This window comes from Pseudopodoces humilis, chromosome 1 (assembly GCF_049639895.1).
Source record: "Pseudopodoces humilis isolate 2021_Gansu_Grassland_sample_001 chromosome 1, ASM4963989v1, whole genome shotgun sequence".
Taxonomy (NCBI): domain Eukaryota; kingdom Metazoa; phylum Chordata; class Aves; order Passeriformes; family Paridae; genus Pseudopodoces; species Pseudopodoces humilis.
The window spans coordinates 40,165,291-40,189,423 of NC_142200.1; the positions used below are offsets into that span (position 1 = coordinate 40,165,291).

A 24,133-nucleotide genomic window follows, 5' to 3' on the forward strand; every position below is an offset into this window, starting at 1 on the left:
CTTTTCAGGAACTTCTACAGGACATATGCATCAATCATTAAGGCATCCATTTCCAATCAAGAATGCTGAAAACTGTTTCCTGTCCTCTTGCTTTGTTGGCCTTTTTGGATAGTAGCTATCTCATCCAATGAAAAGGTACATGAAAAAGATGGAAACATTCATTCTAATAGAATGAAAGGTCCTTTCTTGGTATAATGTTTGCTATTTGTTTCCAGTCTTAGACATCATAAATATCCAAGTCCTGCAGAAAATCTGTCTTTTAAATTGCAGGCATCCCTTCCACTGTCCTCTTTATATTACATATCCCATTTCTTGGGTAAATGGCAATATATCAGATCCAAACACGTTCAGAGACTTAAAGTGGGATTGAGTCATGTCATGCATATAAATAGAAGACAGGGTAAAATGACCCAATAAAAGCAATGCCTTTGACTGTTACTTAAACTCAGTGGCTTCTCACTGTCTGACCTCATCATAGATACGGAATTATGCTTCTGGGGAGAACAAGTATTTGTTCATGTCATACTGTTATGACAGAATAGGAAGCAATTATTCATTTCATTACATCTGCTAGGGCGTTCTGATTCAGAACACCTCAGGATGCATTCAGACAGGATCAACTTTTATTAACATGTTAAGATCACCCTGTTGCAAAAGGTAGCAGCTGAAGGGAAAGCTTATTATTGGAACCTAGAAATTACAGTACTCACAAAGTCAGCATGTCAGACCTGCACCTTTCATCTTCTAATTTAACTAGAAACCTAAAAGTTGAGGTATATGACTCCTGTTGAAGCTGTGGCATTATACAGAAAGACAAACATGACCTGTGGGATCAGATAGAGCCTGAATTCACACCCAAGAGTGTACAAACAAGGTGAGGGATCTGCTAAGAGTACCTTTGTCTCAAAAGCAGTAGATCAGGCTGTCCACTTACCAGTTAAATACATTTAAGCCATATTTGCCATCCAAAGATAGGCATAAATATATATTTTTTTAATACAAATGCATTTGTTTATTTATATATTTATCTGCTTACTTGTTTAGAGCACTAATGTACAGTAACTGTAACTCTTCTTCCCAATCCCAAAAGTAACTATTTTTTAATCTACTTATCAATTTATTGTGTAGCTGTGGGACATGCCTGTTTATTTCACTCAATTTGAAAGGTCTAGAATTGAGCAAGGCATCTTGAACCCCCTCATTCACCTGTCCTATTTAAACTTTTAGTGGAGATACAGCACATTCACCCCTGTATTGACTAAAGTATGAACACACAGCCAACACAGATCTGGTCATTGAATTTTGTCAGGAAACACTACCGTTACTGAAAGGAATTTTCAGGAAGAGATGTTAAAATTGCAGATGGGGACAGAAAAAGGTAATACTTGTTACACTAATGAGTTAGTACTAGAAAAAAAATATAAGAAAATAAATGAGAAAAATATGTAAACGAGGATGAAATTCTACTTGAGGCAAAATTGAATTTGCTGGACATGCAGAAATTATTTGATGCACAGCTTGAGAGTTATATTTTGAGATTTAAATAAGAACTTGATCTAATCACTCTTTTGTATCATTTACATTTCCAGCAGGTGTCCAAATTACTTCCATCCTCTCATGAGCTATAAGGTATGCAGCCCTAGGACAGAAGCACTGCTACCCAATAACTGCATCAAGTGACTCACAACATGAATCTAGCTCATCAGGTAATCGACTAGCTTCAGGAAGCTGTCTGACCTTCCTCTCAAAAGTCAACATGGTTTCCTCAGCCTAAAATCTTTAACAATCTACCCCATGTATTGCCCTTCTAAAATTTTTTTATGCCCTGAAGTTCAAAAACTATTCTAGATTACAATGTAAAAGGAAGAAAAATCTTTTATTGGCCACAAGAAGCATAGTTTTTATAACAGAGACTGCCTCAGAAGCATCTAAAACAATTACAGAAACTGCTCAGGGAAAACATTTCATGTCAACCACATAAAATTTTCAATATAGATAGAAATATGTAGGAAGAGATATTCAGTTTATTTTACAGAAAGCTCAATAAAGTATCAAAAAGCAACATAAGACTTTCAAGGGTGTATGTTATGTAGCAATAATCCATGCTGAGTACCATAGATGGCTGACAATGGCAGGGAATTAGCTCAACACAATTTACACCCTATTGTGCACTTCTGCTTAATTTAACAGCAAGAACTCAGCTTCCCCTGTGTGTTTCTATAATCATTTAACAATAGAAGCTTCATTCTAGAGATTTTCCTTCAAAATAAAACTGATCATATCCTGACTGTGACAACAGATGGTGACAGAGCAGATGTATCATTGGATCTGAAAGTTCAGTAACTGTCAGTCAAGAGCTGCAGGATGGCTACTCTGAGGTACCACAGAACAGAATATTGGAAAATAATTAATTCAACAGACATGCAAAATTAGGAAGAAAAAAAAAAAAAGAAAAAAGGAAACAAAATACACTAAGGAGAGGGAACAAAATCACTGCTCTTAATGTACTTCTAAAACTAACTTGATTTCTTTTGAGGACATGCCAGATTTCAGAAAAACTCTCTATTTAATCACTGCATTTTCAAATTACCAAAACAATAGCAATGGAGACTATTACTCTGCAATTAGTAATAAGAAAAGAAAGGTATGTGCTGTATTTCATACAGGTGTTTATCAGTAGAACAGATGTTGTCCTATCAGTCCTATCAATTCACCTGAGGGATGGAATTCACATTTTCAGATGCAACAGAGATGCATCACATCTGCAGCAAAGAACGCTGGCTTGATTGACAGACAAGACAGTCACCATGACATTTGTGTGTACTCACTTTTATATAGTACATATAAGTTTGGTTTTATTAAATAAACTCACCGAGTCAAACTTCTAGAATTTTAAATAAGATTTAAATAAGATTTTAAATAAGATTGTTCTAACTGTAGAACTTTAGTAAAACTTCACAACACCCTATTAAAGAGGAATATGAGGTGATGCAGCATAGCTGATCTGGTACATCTGTGTATAGTTGTTTTTATTACATTATATAAGAAGTAAAATCAAATGGGCATAGCCATGTGTATTTGTGAATGCCATCAGATGTATCCTATCACCCCATTCTTGGCCATCAAGAATGTAACATGTCTGCAAAAAAACAGGGCTCTTGACTGCACAGTGATACCCCAGTTTCTGGCCTTAGCGTGGCATCAGTTAATTATGCCATGATCTTGTTTTAAAACTGAATTAAAGACAGTTAAACACTCCTTCAAATTCTCACATGATTCTTGTTATAAACTGTCAACTTTGAATAGACCACCTATCAATTGCTTTCCAATAAAGCAGAAAAATTCTAGAGTGACAAATTATCCTTAAAAGCCAAAATTATTTAATGAAAATTTCCTATCTTCTGGAGATACAAGTATTACAAAAATTCTCATGCTACATGTAGAAAGAAGAGAAATAGTGTTCAATGAAAAGGATTATAGCATTCCTCTCCACTATACTTTTCTTGTGAATTCAGTGTATGAAAAGTGGAGGGTCACAGTCTTTGTATTCGTTGTAACAGAGATGAAACATACAATATAGGAAAAAAATTAAAAATACACTGCTCTGACATGGTATTTTTATCTGTTTCAAGTGAAACCTTGAGACTTGACTGTTGCCCATGTAGTAGAGAAGCAAGTGTCCATTTATTACATTTTGAACATGTACGTGAACATAGCCATAATCCATGAAATGAAAAATCTACTCCTTGAATTTGCCACATGCAGTATCTGTTTTGTACCACTGCCTTGTTGAGTGAAATAAGTTAAAATGGGAGTCAGAAAGTTATGACTTTCCCAGCTGCAATTTACCAATTGTTATGTAGTGACAGGAAGAGGTGAACTGCAGGCCAGCCTAAGATTTAGATTTAAGCCTAGAATTCCACTGTGTACCTAAGCCAGATGTTGTCAATTCGTCCTCCTGGCATGGCAACCAGTAAAAGCCAAATCCCAATGAATCCCAAATAGCAAATGAGAGTTATAATGTGTAGTAAAATCTCTAGTAGCTGGAGGCTACATTTGGTTTCTCACCCTGAAAAGGATCAGAAGGCTTTATAAGGACTGTCTTAATGCTCATTTCTCTAGATGCCATCAGGTCGATTTCCAGCCTAGATCAGCACATTTGCAAATCCATGGTGGAAAATGAAAAGACTCGGAATTGAAAAGGAATGGGCAGTGCTTGTCCTCATTACACCACCACAGTTTACTGACTGTTATTTGGAAAGCCTTAGCAGGGAGTCAGTGCTGCCTTTCAAAATTCACCTGCCTAATGATGGCTCTAGCAGGAGCTGACATTTGCTGTAATAAGTGTAACAGCTCAGCAGAGGTCAGGAGTTCCAAGAAAAGGAAACATGCCCATGATTCCACTCCCATCTTGGCTGATCAACTAGAGAAGCCTCTGGCTGAAGCATTGAAATATTCCATTCTTTGTGACTCTCTGCTATGAGGTCTATATAATTTTTTCCCTGAATTTATGGAAATTTTGTCTACAACATCATAATTTTTAGTGCATATTTGAAATACGCAGTACATTTTGAGTCCAAAATTATTTTTTTTTCTTAGCTACTTGCTATTATATTCTTAAATGTGACTATTTACATCCAACACATACAGTTCCAATATAGAAAACACAACTGATTTTCTATTTTTTACCATTTCAAGTGTTCTTTTTGTCGCTGTTTACCCAGAGAGGAAACTTCATTTCCCTCCTGTCCCACAATCTTCTTCAAAAATATTTTTTTTTGCCTGTGGGGTCTTCTTCCAGCATTTTTTGCATCATCTTTCCACCATTATTAAATGTACTACCACCATTCTGAGAACTTCTTATTGTTTCATGCTGTCCACATAATAACCACTCATCATATTTGATCTTTAAATTTTAATTAATGTATCTTATCTTTCTAATGATTTTCCAGACAAACCTACTTTCACAATTACTGAGTTAAAGGAAAGCTGCCACATTATGTGCAGACAAGAAGTCTTTTCTAATTACTTTTATCTTTTTAACTTGCTGCAACACTGAGATGTTTGGATAACACTACTGGAGTTGCAGCATCTTACACACCTATGCAGGTGCATTTTTTTCATCATTGTAATGCTAACGGGCTGGTCTGTGCTCCTATTGTCTTCTCCATATCAAGAATATTTTCATGAAGGGATCCTAAGGGTTGGTTCCTGGATTCCAGTTTGACAACTGCCTTCCCTCTTTACTTAACTAATTAAAATCCACATATATATATATATATATATAAATTCTAAGTGAAAATAACCTTCAATTACTCTACTAGTGCTCATTAAAAAAACCCATGGGTATTTTTTAAGTGAAATTAGTTATGCACACCCCTTTTTTTAAAAAAGCATAATAGGATGAAGACAGCTTTCAAGTTCATTATGTGCTTGCAGAAAGAAGTTAAAACTAGCTGTTCAACCTCTTATTCAAAAATTAATTTTATTTAAAAGAAATCAAGATGGCAAGAGCATTTGAGACGATATTTTAATTTTTAGATAAAATATGTGTTTATATAACAAGTAAAAATCCTGTTTCTTCCCTGCATACCATATTAACATTTGCTGCACATAAAGACAGAAATTAACCTTACATTTGTGTAGCCTTTTCCAGCTCTACTCAAAAATATTATTTAATTATTTCACTTAAATATGGTGATTTTTTCCTAACTTCTTTTATGGTAAAAAACTGCAACCCTCTCTACATAAGGTAACCTCAAAAGGAAATCTGGTTTTGAATTCAATGTTCCATAAAATGCCAGACATCCACAGATAAAGAAACCTTTTCCTTCTCCAGTATTTGACAGGCAACAAGATCTTACCAGTCTCACTGCCCATCAAATCAGCCTCTCTTTCCAGTCTGACCTTTTGACTGGGTTTCTTGAAGTGCTCCAGAGTAATTCCCTTGGAGTATAATGATTGGTGTTGATGAGAGATGAATGCATTATAATTGCAGGCTGTCCTGACAGATAACATGGCCAAAAAGCTATTAAAGCCAGGAAAGGTATTTTTGCTTTCCACAAGAGTTCTAATGAGGAATAAAATGCCTTGTTGACCCCGTGTGCTGAAAGTTCCATAACAGCAGAGATCCCTGAATTATATGTTAGAGTGGTGGGACATTATAACTGTTGTTTATAATTTTTTTTGTCTTTATTTTTTACAGTAATGAAAGCAAAGAGGTAAGTTCAGGGTGAATCATAGCAGTGAAAAGGGATACAGCTAACTGCTTTTTGTTCACGAGCCAGTATCTTCTTCCTTCTTTTGAGATAGGAGCATATCTTTGCACTCTCTGCATTTAATGTTTTATGAAAAATATTAAAATTCAAAAAAGCAAATGTTAACTTGATTTATTGTAGCTTAATTTATACTTACCCATATAGTTATTATTGTTAATATTAGTAGTATTATACTATTTTCATTAATTTTTTACATTTGTGGATTTTCTCAAGAAGAAAACAGAAAATAAAATAGAAGCATCTCCCTCCTTAGTGGGTGACACTCAGCACAATTCCATATAAATAAAGTTGGACTAGAGAAAGGCAACTGAGAAATATGTTGACTAACTGAAGATTTGGTGTAGGGAAGATGAAAACATTTTTCTTCCTCAAATCTGTCATTTTGAAGGTGAGCTTACAGGTCAGTCCAATAAATATTTCTCTCCTTCTACTAGGAAGCAGTTTTTTTCCTTCTTATGAATCAGGTTATTCTGTTTCCTCTTAACACGTTTCTTAAAAGGAGATTGTCATTATATAATTAATAGTTGTCATACACAACATATACTTCATTAACTGTACAGTGTACTGAGTTTTATCCTGGTAATTTTTATTCATACTTGGATTACATAGTTGTGCAAATATTAATTTGTTATGCCTTCATTTGTCAATAGAAAAAAAGAAACAAACAAAAAAAACACAAAAAAACCCCCACACCAAAAGACCATACATTTTTAGAATTCTGTAACACTGATTTATTCTGGCTAATTCTGTAGATGATAATGATAACATTCCCCTTTTATAGTAAAATTGGTAAGACACAATCTGAAGACAAGTATATATACCTGCATCAAATAGGTTAATTTGAAAAGATTGGGTATATTCTTACTTTGATGAAACAATCCAATTCCCTTTGAGTTGAGAAATTAAAAACACCAAGGTACTCTCTAAAGAAAATCTACTGAGAATTCTTCAGGTTGAATAATGAATAGCTACCACACAATTAAAGACGGTTCAAGTGAGAATTAGAATTATAAATTTAAAAAACCCCAAATGTTATTTTTCTTACCTGCTGATTTACGGGAAAATTCCTGTTGATTTTTTTAATCTATAAAAATGAATAAAGAAATAGATTAATACTCAGTCACTAGAAGGAAAAACAAAACCAAAAAAATTTGTATTTTAGACACATATATTAGACTCTCCCATCCAAATTATGCTTGCAAAATAGAAAATACCTTTGGCAAGCTCAGTTGAACAGTGGGGTATTTCTGTGGTCACTTTGTGGTTCATTCTGCTGTTTAGAATCCAGGAGAGGTGCATGCATGCAAAATTATTTCTAAATTCTGAAACACTATGATTTTTTTTATTTTTTTTTTCTTATTAAAAGATATAAAATAAGCTAGAATATTTAACTCTAAATAAAATTATTTCATAGCAACTTACTGCCCACCACCAAAGTCATTAAACTCAAAGCAAGTTCCTTTCCTTAAGGAATGATGAAGATTTGGGCTGAAATAGCTTTGGAAATCCTAGGTGCAAAATCAAGTATGCAAAATCAGTTCTGATAAGTGTTTGATTTTTTTCTTAAAACATTCAACAATACGCCTAGATGAAAAGTAAAGAGAACACTAGTCTGTGACACCTAATTCATGACGAGCTTCTATTTAGCCCTGAAGTTCATGGACTCCATCTGAACAAACATTGCCAGCTTTATGACACAGAAGTGTCCAATACAAAGAGAATTATGTGTAGAACATACCCATTCCTACCATTACTAGGAGAAAAATGTTGGTTTTTAAGCATAAGTTCTGAAAGCCTTTGACAATCTAGAAAATCTAAAATGTGCATTCATGCCAGATACCTAATACCTAGAATAAAAACATATTTAAATTAAAGATACTGCCAGCTAGGTATCTATATAGAATGTATCTGAACTATCTGGAAATCCCTGAAACCACAGTATAACATTAAACTGCTTCAACCAACCTGCAACATATTTTTAGAAGAAAAGAAGCATCACCATTGAATTTCCTCCAGGGTTTACAATATTGTCCCTAAACAACTACATGCAGAGATGTGAGTGGCAATGTGTTTTGCAGACTTCAGAACCAGGCTGCAATGGCAAGCTCTTTGAATTCTTTGAATTCCTCATGCAAAATCTGAGCAAGTTTGTCACTGACATCCTACAGTTTTGCTATCAAAGGATAATTCCCACTGTCAAGAATATGCTGGCAAACAGTTTTTAAATGTATCCTGCATCAAAAGTGTCAGAACAACTTCTCTAGCCTTCTTGCATGTGCATCAGCCTCAGCTTCCTCCTTTCCTCAATGTTAGTTAAGGAGAAGCATTAGAGGAACACGGACATTCAATGGATACAGAAATACTAAAAAATTAATCTATACAAGATACCAACTAACTTATGTGATTTTTTAAAATAAAAAGCAGATAAACCCCACATTTTTGACATAAATTTTTTTTATTTTTTAGAAGACTTCTGGGATTTATTCCTAAATGAAATGTTAATTACTCCAGCATGCTAAATCCCTGTTTGTGCTAGTAGAGACTATGAAAGTCCTTGTCAAAACCATGTATTTTCATCTAAGCAAACGCTACACCTAATAGCCTGAAAATTTAAAGTTCTCAAAGAACAATGTTAAGAAAAAGAAATTTTACTTTTCTAAACAAAATACTGAAAATATATACTTAGCGGCAAGTTACAGTTACATATTAAATAATTTAGGATTGTTTTGTTTACTCCAAATACAGAGATTACTTTGTTTTCTTTAACAAAGTACATTAGGTGCATTGTGTCCTGTGAGTGTTCTTCTGAAATGTAAATATATATTTGAAATATAATTTTATAATTCAAAAATTGCCAGCTCATTTTCTGAAGTACAATCTAAGCATCTACATTACATGGTTGTTTTATCAACTATGTTTATCTTTCAGGTAAAATGGTGATTTCTTGAAATGCATTATTTTTATTTCTTTTACAGAAACCTGAGAACTGCATTATAGTTGTTCAAATCTATCTGAAACTAAAAATTGTTAAGTATGATTAATTTTTAGGAACAGCTACATGTTTATCATTCACGTGCATAAATATTGGACATTACAGAATAAAAATGTTCTACAATTAGGCAGCATGTATATGTTCTTCCCAGCATGTTACAATGTACATTGAGTAAAATTTAATTTCCAGATCTAAAATATTTGGTAATTAAAACCTAAAAGTAAATATTTAACAGAAATCAAAAGAGAAAAAAAAAAAATCTCTGTTACTGGTTATCTAAAAGAGAAATGTTGCTTCAGTCTTCCATAACTCTACTTAACTCATTGTAATACTATATGTTATTGTGCACAATCATAGCACACAGCACTATGTAACTGATGCAATTAAATAAAATTAAATTTGTTTTCATCACAGGACACCAGTACAATACACTGCAAATATAAAAGAATGTAATATTTCTAAATAAAACACACCAGCAAGATACTACACTAAAAAAAAGAGGCATTCTGAGAATATTCTTTAGAAAGATGTGTTTATACAGAGCAATTAAAAATCAGGAATGGGACAAAAGGAGACAGAAGAAGAAGCAGCTAGAAAACAAACCCTTCTCTGAACACAATGTAGGCTGATTTGAAGCTAGAAAGAACTACCTGTTTCCACTTCAAGCATAACAAAACAGGTGCTGAGGGATGATATTCTCTTCTGATTCAATTTCCATGAACGCAAATTAGTTAAAAAAAAACCTAAGAACACCATAGAGAAAGTAATTTGGGAACTGATGATCAATTCAAGGTGGAAGGAGGAAGGAGAAGTCAAAAAGAAGGTCTCTGCAGTATCTGGCATCTGACAATCAAATAGGTTAGTGGTGATAATACAAGACCAATAATGGAATCATAGAAATATAGAATGGTTTACATTAGAAGCAATATTAAAGATCATCTAGTTCCAACCCCTACCATGGTCAGGGACACCTTTTACTAGATGAGGTTTTTCAGAGTTCCATCCAGAGTTCTGGTTTTGAAAACTTTCGGAGATGGGAAAAAATATATTTTAGTGAAAGCTCTCAAAAAGATTAGTTCAAAGCATAACTGATTGTTTATGGTACAAATATATTTTACCAGATATGTTCCAAAAATTCATCTCACAGTATGTTTGGACACCACAGACATGAAGAATACTGGGCAGGGAGATGATATGAAGTGGAACATAATGAAAAATGTCTCATGGCCAAATTCAGTCATTTTTGTGCTGCAATTGTGTTGCAACCACAGATGGATATTTTCACAGTGATGGCTGTGACTGCTCTGCAGAGGAAACAAACAAGAACATGGAACACAGCACTTCTCAGCAGGTACACAAATGAGCAGGCCTCGGCTTCAGGTGAGCACAATGATTGCAAATGTTTGGGGCTTTTTAAATTTTATTATTTAAAATTCTTCATGGCAGAGAAGCAGAAATGCAGAAGAATATTGTTCCGTACTATTACCTTTTTTGCAAGAATTGTAGCCTATCATTGTTGCCCTCTGCTGAAATGCAGCTGATTAAGCTCATAAAAACTGGGTTTTAAATTTTCATATTCAATTAAAGCTGAATTGAATTGTTCACTCTGCTGAGATATACTGTTTCAGACCCTCTTGGGGCAAATAGCACAGCAATAAGTATTTTCAGTTTCTATAGGAGGATTTTAAAGTGTAATTTGAAAACTACTATTTATTAGGGGGTTTTTTGACCTTTCTTATGTATTTATATTAATGAAATTTGCTATTTCAATTTTATCACAAGATCCCCATGAGATGATAAGGATATCTTGCAATGAGCACCAAGGACTCTTAAGAGTAGAAAGATCAAGAGATATCAGGTTTCTCCAATCCTTAAAAATTTAAATAAAAGCAATCAGATGCTTGAAAACTCCACATGGACCACACTTGCTTTGATCCTGTTTCATAATAAACTATATTGTAAATTAGATTCAAAATTCTAAAGGGATAATGGGAAAGATGATTAATAGACAATTAAGATTCAGGTAATACATCTCATCCTCTGCATGAAAGAATAACAGAGAAGCTGTTAGTTGTTAGGGCAGAGATCCTGACAGATACCATTCCCTTGGAGAACCTAGGGGAACAGCCAAGACTGAAGGGCAACATTTGAAACAAATGGGCACCAGTGCATTTTGCTGACTTAGGCAGTAAATAAGATACTCCCAAACTTTCACATATGATTTGATGTCCCATTTTCTTGCAGTCCATAGATATATAAGTTTGACAGGCACAGTAATTTTCCAACTTAAAAATAACTTTTTATTATTTTAATCTATGCTTGTTGAAATTTATATGGATTTCCCTGAACAATTTAGACTCTGTATCCTTCTCTATCAATTGTTTGCATCACACAACTACTGACTCACATTCATTAACAGCTAATTAAAATAGAATAGCTTGAAAAGAATGTAAATTCCTTACATAGTTCTTCATCTCATGCATAGAGATGAAGACAAGTAACAATACAGTTTGTGCCATTGGGATGTTAAGTCATTCCAAACAGGAAGCCAGATCATTAAAATTTGGAAGAAAACATGAGTCCATTCTGTGATAATCTTATGTTAATGAATTAGAAAGAGTACATAACACTTGAAATTACTAGTTGGCTAGTCTTACTTTCCATCCTTGCTGGAGTTTGTTTACTCAATGGGATAGTTAAGTTGTGGTAAGATTTTTCTGTTGTCCAAGAGTATATGTGCCTTGAAAGAATCAGAGAAGATTTGAAAGAGGCATGCAACAGGCCCCACAAAACACATCATATATTGGTGAATGCATTCAAATATATGTATAATTGCCTATAGAACAAATATAGCAATTCTTGGTACTGATTTTACAAGCTGCAGTAGACTTTAGAGTTCACACTAAAAATCCATATAAACCAAGTTATGCAAAATGATCAGTCAGTATGTTCTGGAAAATATGGTAGCATAGGAAACATTTAATTCACATCTGCTTCTTGACCAACCAGTGATGGCACCATTCTCTGTGGTGTGATGATCACATTTTACCAGCTGAATGGTTCAAAGGATAAAAGATTGCGTTCACTTCCATAATTTCTAGCATTTTCATGTCCTAGTTGGATTTTTCTCAAGACTAGACACACTGGATTGCAAACACACTCAGCCTGAAGGAACTCAGCATCAACTTCCTTGAAGGAAGAAAGGGAAAGTCTCCAGAATATGCAAACAGTTACAGAGAGGAGAGGCTTGATTCAACACTGAATAATGCATAAGCACAAGCATGACCTCTGCTTTCCAGTCTGTTCCTATAGATACCTGCAGGCTGAGTCATCCTCACTATGGTTCCTAGATGAGAACAAAAGTGAGAACCAAGATGATATGTTTCAGCTTATATAATCAATGTTATAAAATCTCTCTTGGGAGCCAAAAAAATTACAAGAAGAGATCAAATATTTCTAAAGTTTATAGACAATGAGGACACTGTAGACATTATTCAGGAAGTCCCTAATCAGCTGTCTGAAGAAGTCCTAAAGTAGCAGATGGCTGGAAAGACAAAAGGAAATTTAACTATTCCTTTTTTTATCACCAGGCACATGACTAGATGGATCTTTATTTTGGTACAGTATAACAGTTCTCATGGATCATCCTAATCCATATGGAAAATCCTATATGGAAACTTCCATATAGAAGTAGAGGAAGAGAGGCCTGAGATAGTCTTGAGGTCTCACCTGGAAAGCAGAACTCTACAAAGTTCCTTTTAAATTCTACTGACTGCCTTTGTATTAGCCAGCAGTACAAAACAGGCAGAGAGCTTCCATGTTTTGGTGAGTTCCAATAAATGCAGGCATTTAATAAATACTTTTGGAGACACTAAAATGTGGCTAGTAAAAGTCAGGAGTGCACCTCCAAAAACAGAAGCAGATTAATGCAAATCATTCCTAAGTGAGATGTAGAACTTTTGAAAGAAAATATTTGTATATTGACAGTTATTATTTATTTCGGACATGTAAAAGCACTATCAAAGCACAAATAGCCATCTGAAATGTGAACACCAACCCTCATATTATCAAACCTTTCTCACTCAAAGGGATTCAGTGTTCCATTTAATGCTACAAGCACAGAAGTAATGGATCAGTATCAAAAGAAATTTTGATAGATTTGTGCCTATTACACAGAAGTACAGTGGGAGCCCTATGGACAAAAGCACAAAACCTGCTCTTCAAACATCTGTGAAGTTCCAATAAAAGGCCTGCAATTAATTTTACTCAAATTAAAATTTTCTTTTTTAAAAAGTGTTGTGCTTTTTTGTACTTGACAGATGAATGGTGTCACTTAATCCTGAAATATTTAACAGCCATTCGTAAAACTGGATGTTACCTTAATGACAATGCTGCTGTTGTGCCTCTTTAAAGAAGATACATGTGCTACAAACACAGTTTTATAACAGTGAATCTCCATAAAAAAAATACCAATGGCAGAATGCATACTATTAGAGACACTGAAAACAAATTAAATCCAGTGCCTGAAGAAGCTATTACGGTTCCATCTGAAAGTAAGAAACATATGTCTCTGTATTGAAGATGCATTAGAGGGACTATGAACAATAAAAATTGAAAAGATATGAAAAAACCCTGACCCAGAAGGAGACACCGGAATCCTTGTTTTAGATAATGAAATGCAACTGGATAATTGTGACATGTCATAATAGTAGTTGTTCACTGGAGTATGAGTACTGCAGTACCAACACACGAAGAGTAAAAAACTGGTGTTACTTATCACTACAGAGTAAGGAAGTCATGTCATTTTTCCAGCAGAAACCAAACTTAAACTGTTAAATTAAAATATTAAAAATTCATCTATATGTTTCCCCTAGTTGAAAATACCAGATTTCATTACCTCTTGATTTTTCAAGGCAGTTAAATAATATAGACAAGCCCAACTTTATTTTTCCTTTTCACTTGCCATTTCATTACAACTTAACATTTAGACAATATAATGCCCACTGTATAGTATTTACTTTTAGAATTTTTCACAGAATGACAAAGGAACAGGGAAAAAACTTTAATAGTGTCCACAGTTTTTCTTATCCTAGTATTTCTGAATGCAAGTTGCAAGCACTGATACAAATTTGCTCATTCTATGACAATACAAAAGAACGGCAACATCATTTGTAAAGTCCTGCCATGATGAGTCTCTTAATGCCTCATAAGTCAATCTATTAGCAAATACACCTCTACTTAGCATTGGAAGTTCTCCTTATATTGAGCCAGACTCCTTCCAGTTGCAGTTTAATCCCTTTGCTTCTTATGTAATCCATCACAGAACCAAAGAAGAAACTGCTTGCCCTTTGTGTAGGTTTTCTTAAGCTGAAACATTATTCTTCTTTTCAGTCAAAGCCAGTTCCATTTCACTCTATATTTTCTTGCAAGTTCATGCTATTGTCAAAGAAGCCAAAGCCTACTTTGGTAGGCTACTTTTGCATATGGGCACTGAGTGACACACATTTTTCCTGAATGACCAGAACTGACTAGCACATTACAACAGCTCTGATCCCCTCAGCCTTCCTCCAAGAGTCTTGCAGACACTTTTTATCTGCTTAATGACACTGAAATCAGTCATGCCTGCATGAATGAACAGTCCCAGCTAATTGTCATTTGACTAGATGGCTTTGGCAATATCCCTCAGATTTAAGCTCTTGGTAGACAGAAGACTTCCCACAATATTAGGTCCAGACGCTAGAGCAAAGTTTTCATCACACACAGGAGTGAGTCACTCATGACCAAACAATACATCTTTTCCTCATGGGAAGAATGATCTTTAATCTCACAGCTTTTTCAGCCTGCCAGGCTTCTGTTTTATTTTTAATCCACTCTGTCATTAAGCTTGAAGCTTCAGCTCCTGTGGGCAGCATTTTAATTCATCACTGCCTGAGAAGGGATCATTTCCCTGTGAAGAAAATCTGGAAGTTGAAATGTCTTGTTAGCTAGGTTTTCCTCATTCACAGTAGGTGCTATTGTAGATCTTCCTGGCTTGTTACCAATCACCTTCTCCACACCCCCATTCCAGATTTCACTCTCTCTGTCAGCTTTCCTTTGCAATTTCTCTACCTACTTCTTAAGTGATTTCACCAGCACATACGTTACAGCTGAGGCACCTTCCTCCCTCCTCAGCCTTCTTTGGGAAGGGAGCTGCAAACCATAACTCCTGCAAATTCAGTTCAGGATTCTGATTTAGACATCTATCGTTTTGGTTCCTAGCTGAAGTTTCCACTTGAAATGTTAGCAAGTATTGGAAGAAAAATATGTCACAAGCCAAGCTGCATTTTCATCAGAGGTTTGCTCTGTGTATTATATGTTTGCTGAAGCTCATCAGTCTCCTTGTATTCCTTCCCCCTACAAGTCCTATCCACAGCTTTTGAGACACTTCTTTACTGAGTCAAACGGCCTCTTTCCAACCTGGTCTTTTCATTCTGACTGGACTGAAATATAATAAAGCAGTTTACTGAAGACTGTAACTAAACCTATTTTGTTCATTTGTCCTCAGTCTATAGGCAGTCTACTGACCTTTCTCATGAAGAGTTCACAGTTTGACAAGTTTGCGCTGTTTCAGGATTCCTCAGTTTTTTTACAGATAACATTTGCAGTTCACAGTCCAGCATTTAATATGACAAAATGGGTAGTAAAATAACAGAAGAAATGGGGAATTTTATACCCTCACATCATATACAAATATACATAACATGAGACAACTGTCTTGACAGAACCTATAGAAATGTAGCCAGTGATTTTTAAAATACATTTAATACTTACACCACAACGTACCAGTCTAAATTAATTCCTGCTGTCAAAATTCATTACATTGGCCAATTGCCAGTAGCATAGACAAATGCCTTTACCTAAGGCAACAAAACTAAAGAGGTTTTCTGTAGTGTTTATAGGTATTATATGATCCACTCCATAATCAACCCATTCATTTACTTTAGTTTGAGTGGATTAAAAATAAAATTATAGAAACACCTTGTCTTTGCAGTATTATGTCACATTTCACTTCTTCTGTCTAAGAGAATTACACTACTCTATTGTCTTGAAGCTCTCAGGAATAACAGCAATATTTATGAGACAATTTGTCTGACAGCACCAGATAAACTGCTTATAAGCTAAAAAATCACTTGTTATTACATTACTTAGATAATTTGCTTGACATAATGTGAAATAGCTGTTGAGAATTAGGTTCACATGATAATAAACTTGGTAGTAACACAATTGCTAAATTTTATATTACAAAAGAAATTTCATATGTTGCTCTAAGATTGGTATAAACCCCTGAGTTTTTCAGTACCTATTTCTGCTGGAAGCTCCCCATTCATCTGTATAACTGATCATTTTAAATTTTACTTGAAACACTACAAAATTACTTTGTAGTGCTTGTATATTTAAAAGACATGTCCTCATATTTTATAAAATACACCCTGCCCCTCCTCCTGACACAGAACAGGCCTCACTCTACTCTGTATTCAGATTAATCATGGACTCACTCTAGCACTGTATTCAGTTATACCCTGAGCTGACTTTTAATGAGAAAGTCTTTTGCAATAAAGCTTCCAGATTGTCATAAATAGGAAAGATTGGACTCTCCTTAACCTTCTTTCTCTTAACAAGCTGCTGATCCATTAACTTAAAAAGTCTTGAATTTCATTCCCTTCTAAGGAATACAGCTCTCTCTACTGATCTCCAATTTCACCTCACGACTAACAATTCATTATAAAATAGAAAGCAAAAATCTCTGTAAATACGGGTTTCCTCAAGTATCTTCTGGTGTTTCTGAAAAAGGAATGCTCAAACACTGAACAATATATAAGTGTAAAGAGCTGTGTGTCAGTGGGACCATGGATGAAAGGTAGGCTAAGGCGTAGAAGACGTCAAGGGAGAAGAAAGAGTAGGGTAAAGGTTTTTGCACAGATGAATTAATTTTCAAGCTCAGACTTTTTTTCCTTCTTCTTTGAGAAGTGTGTTAAAGAACCATTTAATTTTAACAATATTGTTAAACTGACACTAATAGTAGGTGGAGTATTTTTCTTGGTTTTGATACGATCTTGTAATCCTTAAATAGGGAGAGGTATAATAGTTAAGATCAGTGGGATTTTCTCCAACCCTTCATAAACTTCCGGTTTATTGGCAATAAGAATGTCTAAGACAGGCACTGAGGATGTTAAAAGCAAATTTATAGATGACTTTTTCTTTAGTGTGTGTTTTAGACAGATTTCAGAACAGCAACTCCCTGTCTAATTGCATTTCAGCAGTAAAGGAGATTGCTTAGTCAATCAATTGCTCTATCAGTATTTCTTGTAGTTCAAACATGACTTAGAGAGGGTCCATAGAAAGGCCACAAAGACAATCAAAGGACTGGAAAGCTTGCCATAAGTAAAGGCTTAAAGTACTGGGATTGTTCAGCCTTGAAAACAGAGGGGTTAGGGGAGACCTTATTACTATATATTACCAGTATTTAAAAGGTGACTACAAAGAAGATGGAGACTCCCTTTTTACAAGAAAGTCATAGGGAAAACACAGGGGCAGTGAATACCAGATACTCCCATGGAGATCCCAATTTAACACAACAGGAAAATTTTTGACAACGAGAACAATCAGTCATTGGAATAACCTCCCCAGGGAAGTGGTGGACTCCTCAACTTTGGATCCTTTTAAGATTCACAGGAATGGGATTCTGGGCATCTTGTCTAGACTGTGCCTTTGGCAAGAAAGACTAGATCAGATGATCCTTGAGGTCCCCTTCCAACCTGATATTCTAAGATTCTATAATATCATAAGCTAATAAATACAAATAGTATTATCCCACATTTTCAAGATACCAAGATGTGTACATTTCTATAAGTTTCAACATCCTCATTAAGTGTCATCCTCATGACACTTAAATTACTGGAATCAAATAAAAAAATATTCTTTCTTTTTCCACAATGATTTCTCTCATTATTTTAGTGATGTTCTAGCTGTCTATTATGGACTTTATCTTTCCTGAAATAAAAAGGCATGTACACGCTTACTGAGAAAATTACTCCAGTTCTATAGTTAAAAGAAAAATGAGGAAACAAATTATTCAGCAAAGGTATAATGATGAAGATAATGGCATAAGTGGAACATAAAAGCTATCATTTAAAAGTGAAATGCATATATCAAGCTGTAACAAAAACAGATGCTGCGTAGTAAGTAAAATTGTATGCGATTACATTATTATATATTGCCACAATGAGAAAATTAACTGCATAAACTTGACATTACAAAAACACTTAAAATAGTATTATATATAAAAATGGTGTGTTATTTTAAGAAATTAGAACTGAAAAAACCAGCTAAATATCTGAATTACTATGACTATTACATTGTCATGCCTATTCATAAAGCTGTGAGAGCATCAGCTCAAGGCCCAAGAAGAAGAGAATCCCAAAGACATATGAAAGCAGAAATTCCATCAAATACAGAATAACTCTTTCACTCTGAGTACTAACTGTTCTTAGCAGGAATTAGGCAGATGTTAAAACACTCATTACAATTTGCAGAAGATTTCGTTTCGAGCTGGTCAGAACTGGAAAACATACAGCTATATGAAGTGAGTTTTTACTCTGAAACCATATGCACAGGCTGTTCTGTGCCACACAAAATTTATAGCTTCTACTTTACTGCAGTTTATTTCATCTAGAAATTTCCTGTACTTAGCAAATGGATTTAGAACAGGAGCTCAATCTCTTGTAAGTTTTAAGTAATGAGGATGTATTTGGAATGCATGTATCTAAAATGCTTCTCACTAATGCATACCTAATACCCTCTCTGATTTCTAAGATGATCTGACTTTATTCAAGATTGTGTCACACTTATTAATGGTGACAATAATTTGTTTACAACTGACCTTTTGAGTAAATTCTGATCAAAAAGAGCATTCTATACCTTTCTTTTCTTGTCACTGTCTGCCAATAAGTTTATTTTCAAAATGGAGTCTGCCTACCCTTTTCTTCTCCTCTCTGTTATCAATGGTATATGTCAAAATTATTTGCACTCTTACTGCTTGCCAGCTGAGATCTCATCTTGTCCTATCGTTTCTGGTTCTATGTAGACAAGGGATACTTCCCAAGCCCACTCTTAATTACAAATTCTACTGAACTACTGATTTCTTCTGTTTTGCAATACTGAAGAGTTAACCATTTAGCCATGACACTTCCTTTTCTTTCCAGTGGACCAGTAGAACAAGCATCTTACAGAAAATATGGCTATCTAGTGAATTTTGATTATAAAAGTATTCATATGTGAAAATGTAAAAGAAGTTATTTAGCACTGGTAACACTATATGAATTGGTAGACTACCTTGTGCTCAATAGGAAATACTAATGAAATAACAGGAGTAAACACAGAGATAGAGACAATACAGAGAATACAAAGAGCTAGTAAGAAGCTGATAAAAAGATTGGCACTGTTGAAAATAATCCCTTTATTCATATGAACTTTTCTAATCTTCTAGTGCTTGGGATAGAAGATGCAACATGCGAAAAAAAAACAAAAAAAAAACAACAACAAAAAAAACCACCCACAAAAACAAATAAACAAACCCAACAAAATCTTTTTTCAAGCTGAAAGGGTAACATTTCTGGAGCTAAAGGGTTGTCTATTCAAATCTAAAGGGAAAAAAAAGCATGCCACAGAGTTGTAGTTTGACAACATAAACCCAACATGGCCAGTGAAGCTACACAGACCAGGAATGAGGCAAGTTTGTTTCTTTATTATTTGCTGATGACCTGGTAAAGATGCAAACTGCCTCCTAAGTCACCCCACTGTAATGACTGAGTTGTATTATAACCAGAAGTAGGAAGTTTCCATGAGTCTATTTTTAAATGGGTTTTAAAAAAAATGTAAGCATAAAACAAACAAGATGTGATTTATTTTGGTTTGGTCTATGAACTTACAAAGGTAAAGTGAAGTGGATTTTGGATAAGAAACTAAATAGAGGTCAGACTGCTATAATTGCTTTCAGCTAGGTTTGGCATACAATCTATCCAGCTATGTAAATGGAAAATTAATTTACTGGCAGAGCCATCTGCAAGCCTGGATGTTCTAAAGTTCTACTTCCTATTTGAACAGGGACTACTCTTTTTTTTAGTCACATTGCATACTCCATTTTCCTGACTGCTGCTTATTGTATTTTTGAGATGAAAATGCTGTTTATGGTTGCTCTTTCGTAAATGAATGAACTAATAGCCATACTGCTGCAGCAAGAGTAGTTAGCTTAATTAAGGTGCAGACACATTGCTAAATAATCTGGAGAGGTATACTGACTATCTCGTTAAGCACATGACTTTAAAAATAATCTGTTTAAAACAGCTTGTCAACAGCCTCTTAGGACTTGGCCTGTTATTCTAAAATATAGTTTATGTTTATACAGCAATATAAAGATCCATTTATGTTAATTTGATGCAAAAGGAAATAATTCTGATATCAAACATGCGATAATTCTGATATCAAACTCTGTGATTTATAAATTATTTAAAGAGAAACTGGAAAGGAATGTTAGCTCCACAACTCTATAGGGGTTATGTCAGCCTAAGGACATGTTTCTTCCTGTGAAACACTCTATTTATGATGTTAAAAACGGAAACCCTTTAAAATTAGTATTTCTATAGTTACAAAATGAGAAAAACATTTAAATGGAATGAACATACTATTTAAATGTAAGTTTGAGAAGCCACCTGTGGGGTTTTTTTTTGCCTGGGCATAGAACTAAATAATTGGTAAAAATAATATATTCACTCCCTGTAGCATCTTTATCACAGAAAAATATGTACAGGTGAAAGCCCAAACATCAATGTCATTGGTCACTTATATTTAATTTAATAAATATAAAGCAAAGACCCTTCATATTTTTTTGTTTCATATTTGACTTGTTTCATAGATTATTTTTTTTCATATTTGTAGCTGCATTTCCATTACTTTTCTTTTAATAAAAGCTTCAAGACTTTGCAGATATCTCAAGTATCTCACTGAGAAATGAGAAAACTCATTTCAACACCGCAGAACTCTTCATGGAAGTGACTAATAACATTAATACGCAAAATGGGATCTGAAACAGCAGAACAGGTACCTGAATGTCAGGTCTTTCTGTGTCTTTGGCAGAACCTTTCTTTGTGAAGGGTCCTTATTAAAATTATATTCACAATCCTGTGGATATTTACCAATAAAATGCACCTTACTAAAGGTTTTGAGCATTAAACTTTATATTCTTCTTTTTTTTTTTATATATTCTAGAGAGAGTTTAGGTTATTCAATCATTTTGCTTCCACAATGTTTTGATTAACTCCCTCCTTCCCCATGAATGGGAACCCTCAGTTTATCTTTTTCATAATGCATACATGAGAAGAGAAACATTTTTTCCTTTCTGAACAAAATAGTAAAACAGAGCAATGGATGCTAGGAGTTCTTCTAAATCTACACAGCTGCTGTAGGCTGGTATTCCAGTGAAGAAATATTAAACAAATATATATTTAAGAATACCCAGTAAAAACTGTATCTTCCCTATGCAATAATAAAGCTATAAAAAGGCTACAATTTCCCCAGGTACATCTGCACCTGGGAAGGGAAATCGGCAGCCAAATTAATAGGAATGAAAAGAGGAAAAGAAAAGCAACAGATATTTTTATTTACACCCTTTATTCAGCAATGAATGAGTCCATTGCTCATGCAGACCAAAACATTTTGCATCAATCTGACTTCCCCAAAGCTATTTTTTTCACACAAATTAAGCCAAATTAAGAAGTCTCAGGACTCCAAAATGGTATGGAACACTTCCTATGAGGTGAGAAAATCTCAAGAAGCATGGATTTTAATTTCTTCTCAAAAGCTGAGAGACATTCTCATTAGTTTTTTTAAAACTTCTGGGAATTGCAAAGGAAGACAGACAAGGGAAAGAAGGCTTATCTGAGTACAACATTCACAAGTACAGAAAATCCCCAGCTGCTAAGGTCAAGACACCTACATGAGACCTGTTTTTGCTGATCTTTCTCTTTAATGGAAAACTTGGCTGCAGAAATTTGTGTGGACTTTCCTCATCCTGCTTGGGTATCCACACTATGTACCCAGCCTTTCAGTTGTGCTAAAAAAACTGTTTGTGGGACTGCACTGTTTATAAAATCAGAGAACTAAGTTGGGTTAAAAAATCTGCAAAAATAAAATCTACGCTGCAGTATAGGGAGTCAATGTCCAATTTGGTCACGGTGGGTAATATCAGAGTACCCACCAGGATATGGGAGATACAGTACTCAGGCTGCAGGAGGAAAGCATTTATCTGCTGCACTTGGGCAATAATCCTGCTGGATGAATCCCACCAGACAGTATGGATGAGCCTCCTGTCTCCTGTCAACAGCCCTGGCAAGAAGCTTACGTGTGGCTCTGTGGGTAGCACAGAGAAGAGCCTCTGGAAGGAGAAGCACAGCCTCAGCCCTGTGCTGTCCCCAGAGATCCTCGGGCCAGCAGTGAGGCAGATGGCATCAGGCTGCAGGCTGAGTAGCACGGAGAGCTCCTGTCTCTCATGTCAGGGTGACTTTACCAACCTGTAGGCTATTATGCAAAAGTGCACTCTTGCCATTTCCTATTAGAAGTGGGAGAGGTAAGTATTTAATTCAAGGACATAGAATTACCCTCTGGAGATATCTGCAGTCTTTATATGGTTAATGGGATAGAAGTAACTGCCTATGTTAGGTGGATGAGCTCACTTCCTTCAAGTCTTAAAGACATTTTTTAATATCCCTTTTTTATACTGGGAGATTGGGTAGAGAGGATCTTGCTTTTTAGGGACAAAGAGCTACCATTTCTGTCATATTACTTAGATCAGCTAAAGCAGAAAATAGTTATAAAAAGAGAAGTCTAGTTCCTTGACAATCAGATACCAGAGAGGAAGAACTGCTGAAACTCCTTTAACAATGTTAAATTGACTGAATTATGTGAGAAGCACCAGCATGTTGACACACCACAGGAAATTTTTCATCCTTTTTATTACTTTACAAAATTGCTTTAGGAAATAAACACAGTGAAAACAATATTTTCTCCTAGGCAGGTAACAGATTTTTCCCTGGAGTAAATAGTACTTGTGTGTTTGTTCACCACAGACATATAAACATTTTTGGAATTTGGACATATACTATTTTACTCTGTTTGGTTATTAAGATTTGTCGTCTGTACAATCAGGAAACTAATGAAACATGCAAATATATCACATCTACATAGATTCATTGTACATATTTAAATCTATCTCTGAACAATGTGATCTATTATTTGAATGGTCAGTGGATAATGGGAACAGTGGGCTAAACAAACAATTTTTACTGTTTGTGTGATTTCAATGCATCACACTGGAAGAGAAGTAGAACATCTGTCAGTAATTAGAAATACAACTTAGGTTTGCCTTCTGACTTTTAAGAAGTAGCCTTATGAATAAAATTAGAATTATCATGTTGATAAGCTGAATTGTGTATCTACATTGACCTTACATCACCTTTCTGCTAATACAGCTAACAGTATGATTAACACAAATCATATTATCCCCCAGTTCCATTTTATGTTGTATTTTATGACACTGAACCATTAAATAGTCACAGGTGAGACAGACAGGCAGGCATTCTTTAACTGCCTGCTTGCCTCCTTTCCAGTAGTATTTTATTATTTATTCATTCTGTGTGTCTAAAAATTAGTGACTGCCTTTCCTATCACATGAGGTCTCATATAAAAATAGAATTTAGGATCCTGTTATGTACTCTTTACCACATAAAGTGCTTTCTTGACAAACTACCCAAACATAACTGGTAATTGGCTC

The 24,133-nt window shown here is 34.8% G+C and overlaps 1 protein-coding gene across 2 annotated transcripts in view; it reads right to left on the bottom strand.

The window, feature by feature from the left end:
* The window catches only part of SNTG1 (syntrophin gamma 1), a 318,063-nt gene that overhangs the window by 59,145 nt on the left and 234,785 nt on the right, over window positions 1-24,133 (bottom strand). For both annotated transcript variants that reach the window (XM_088057611.1, XM_088057609.1), the window contains exon 12: window positions 7,324-7,362. In XM_088057611.1, the coding sequence (XP_087913737.1) occupies window positions 7,324-7,362 (39 nt within the window). The remainder of the gene's footprint in view (window positions 1-7,323; window positions 7,363-24,133) is intronic.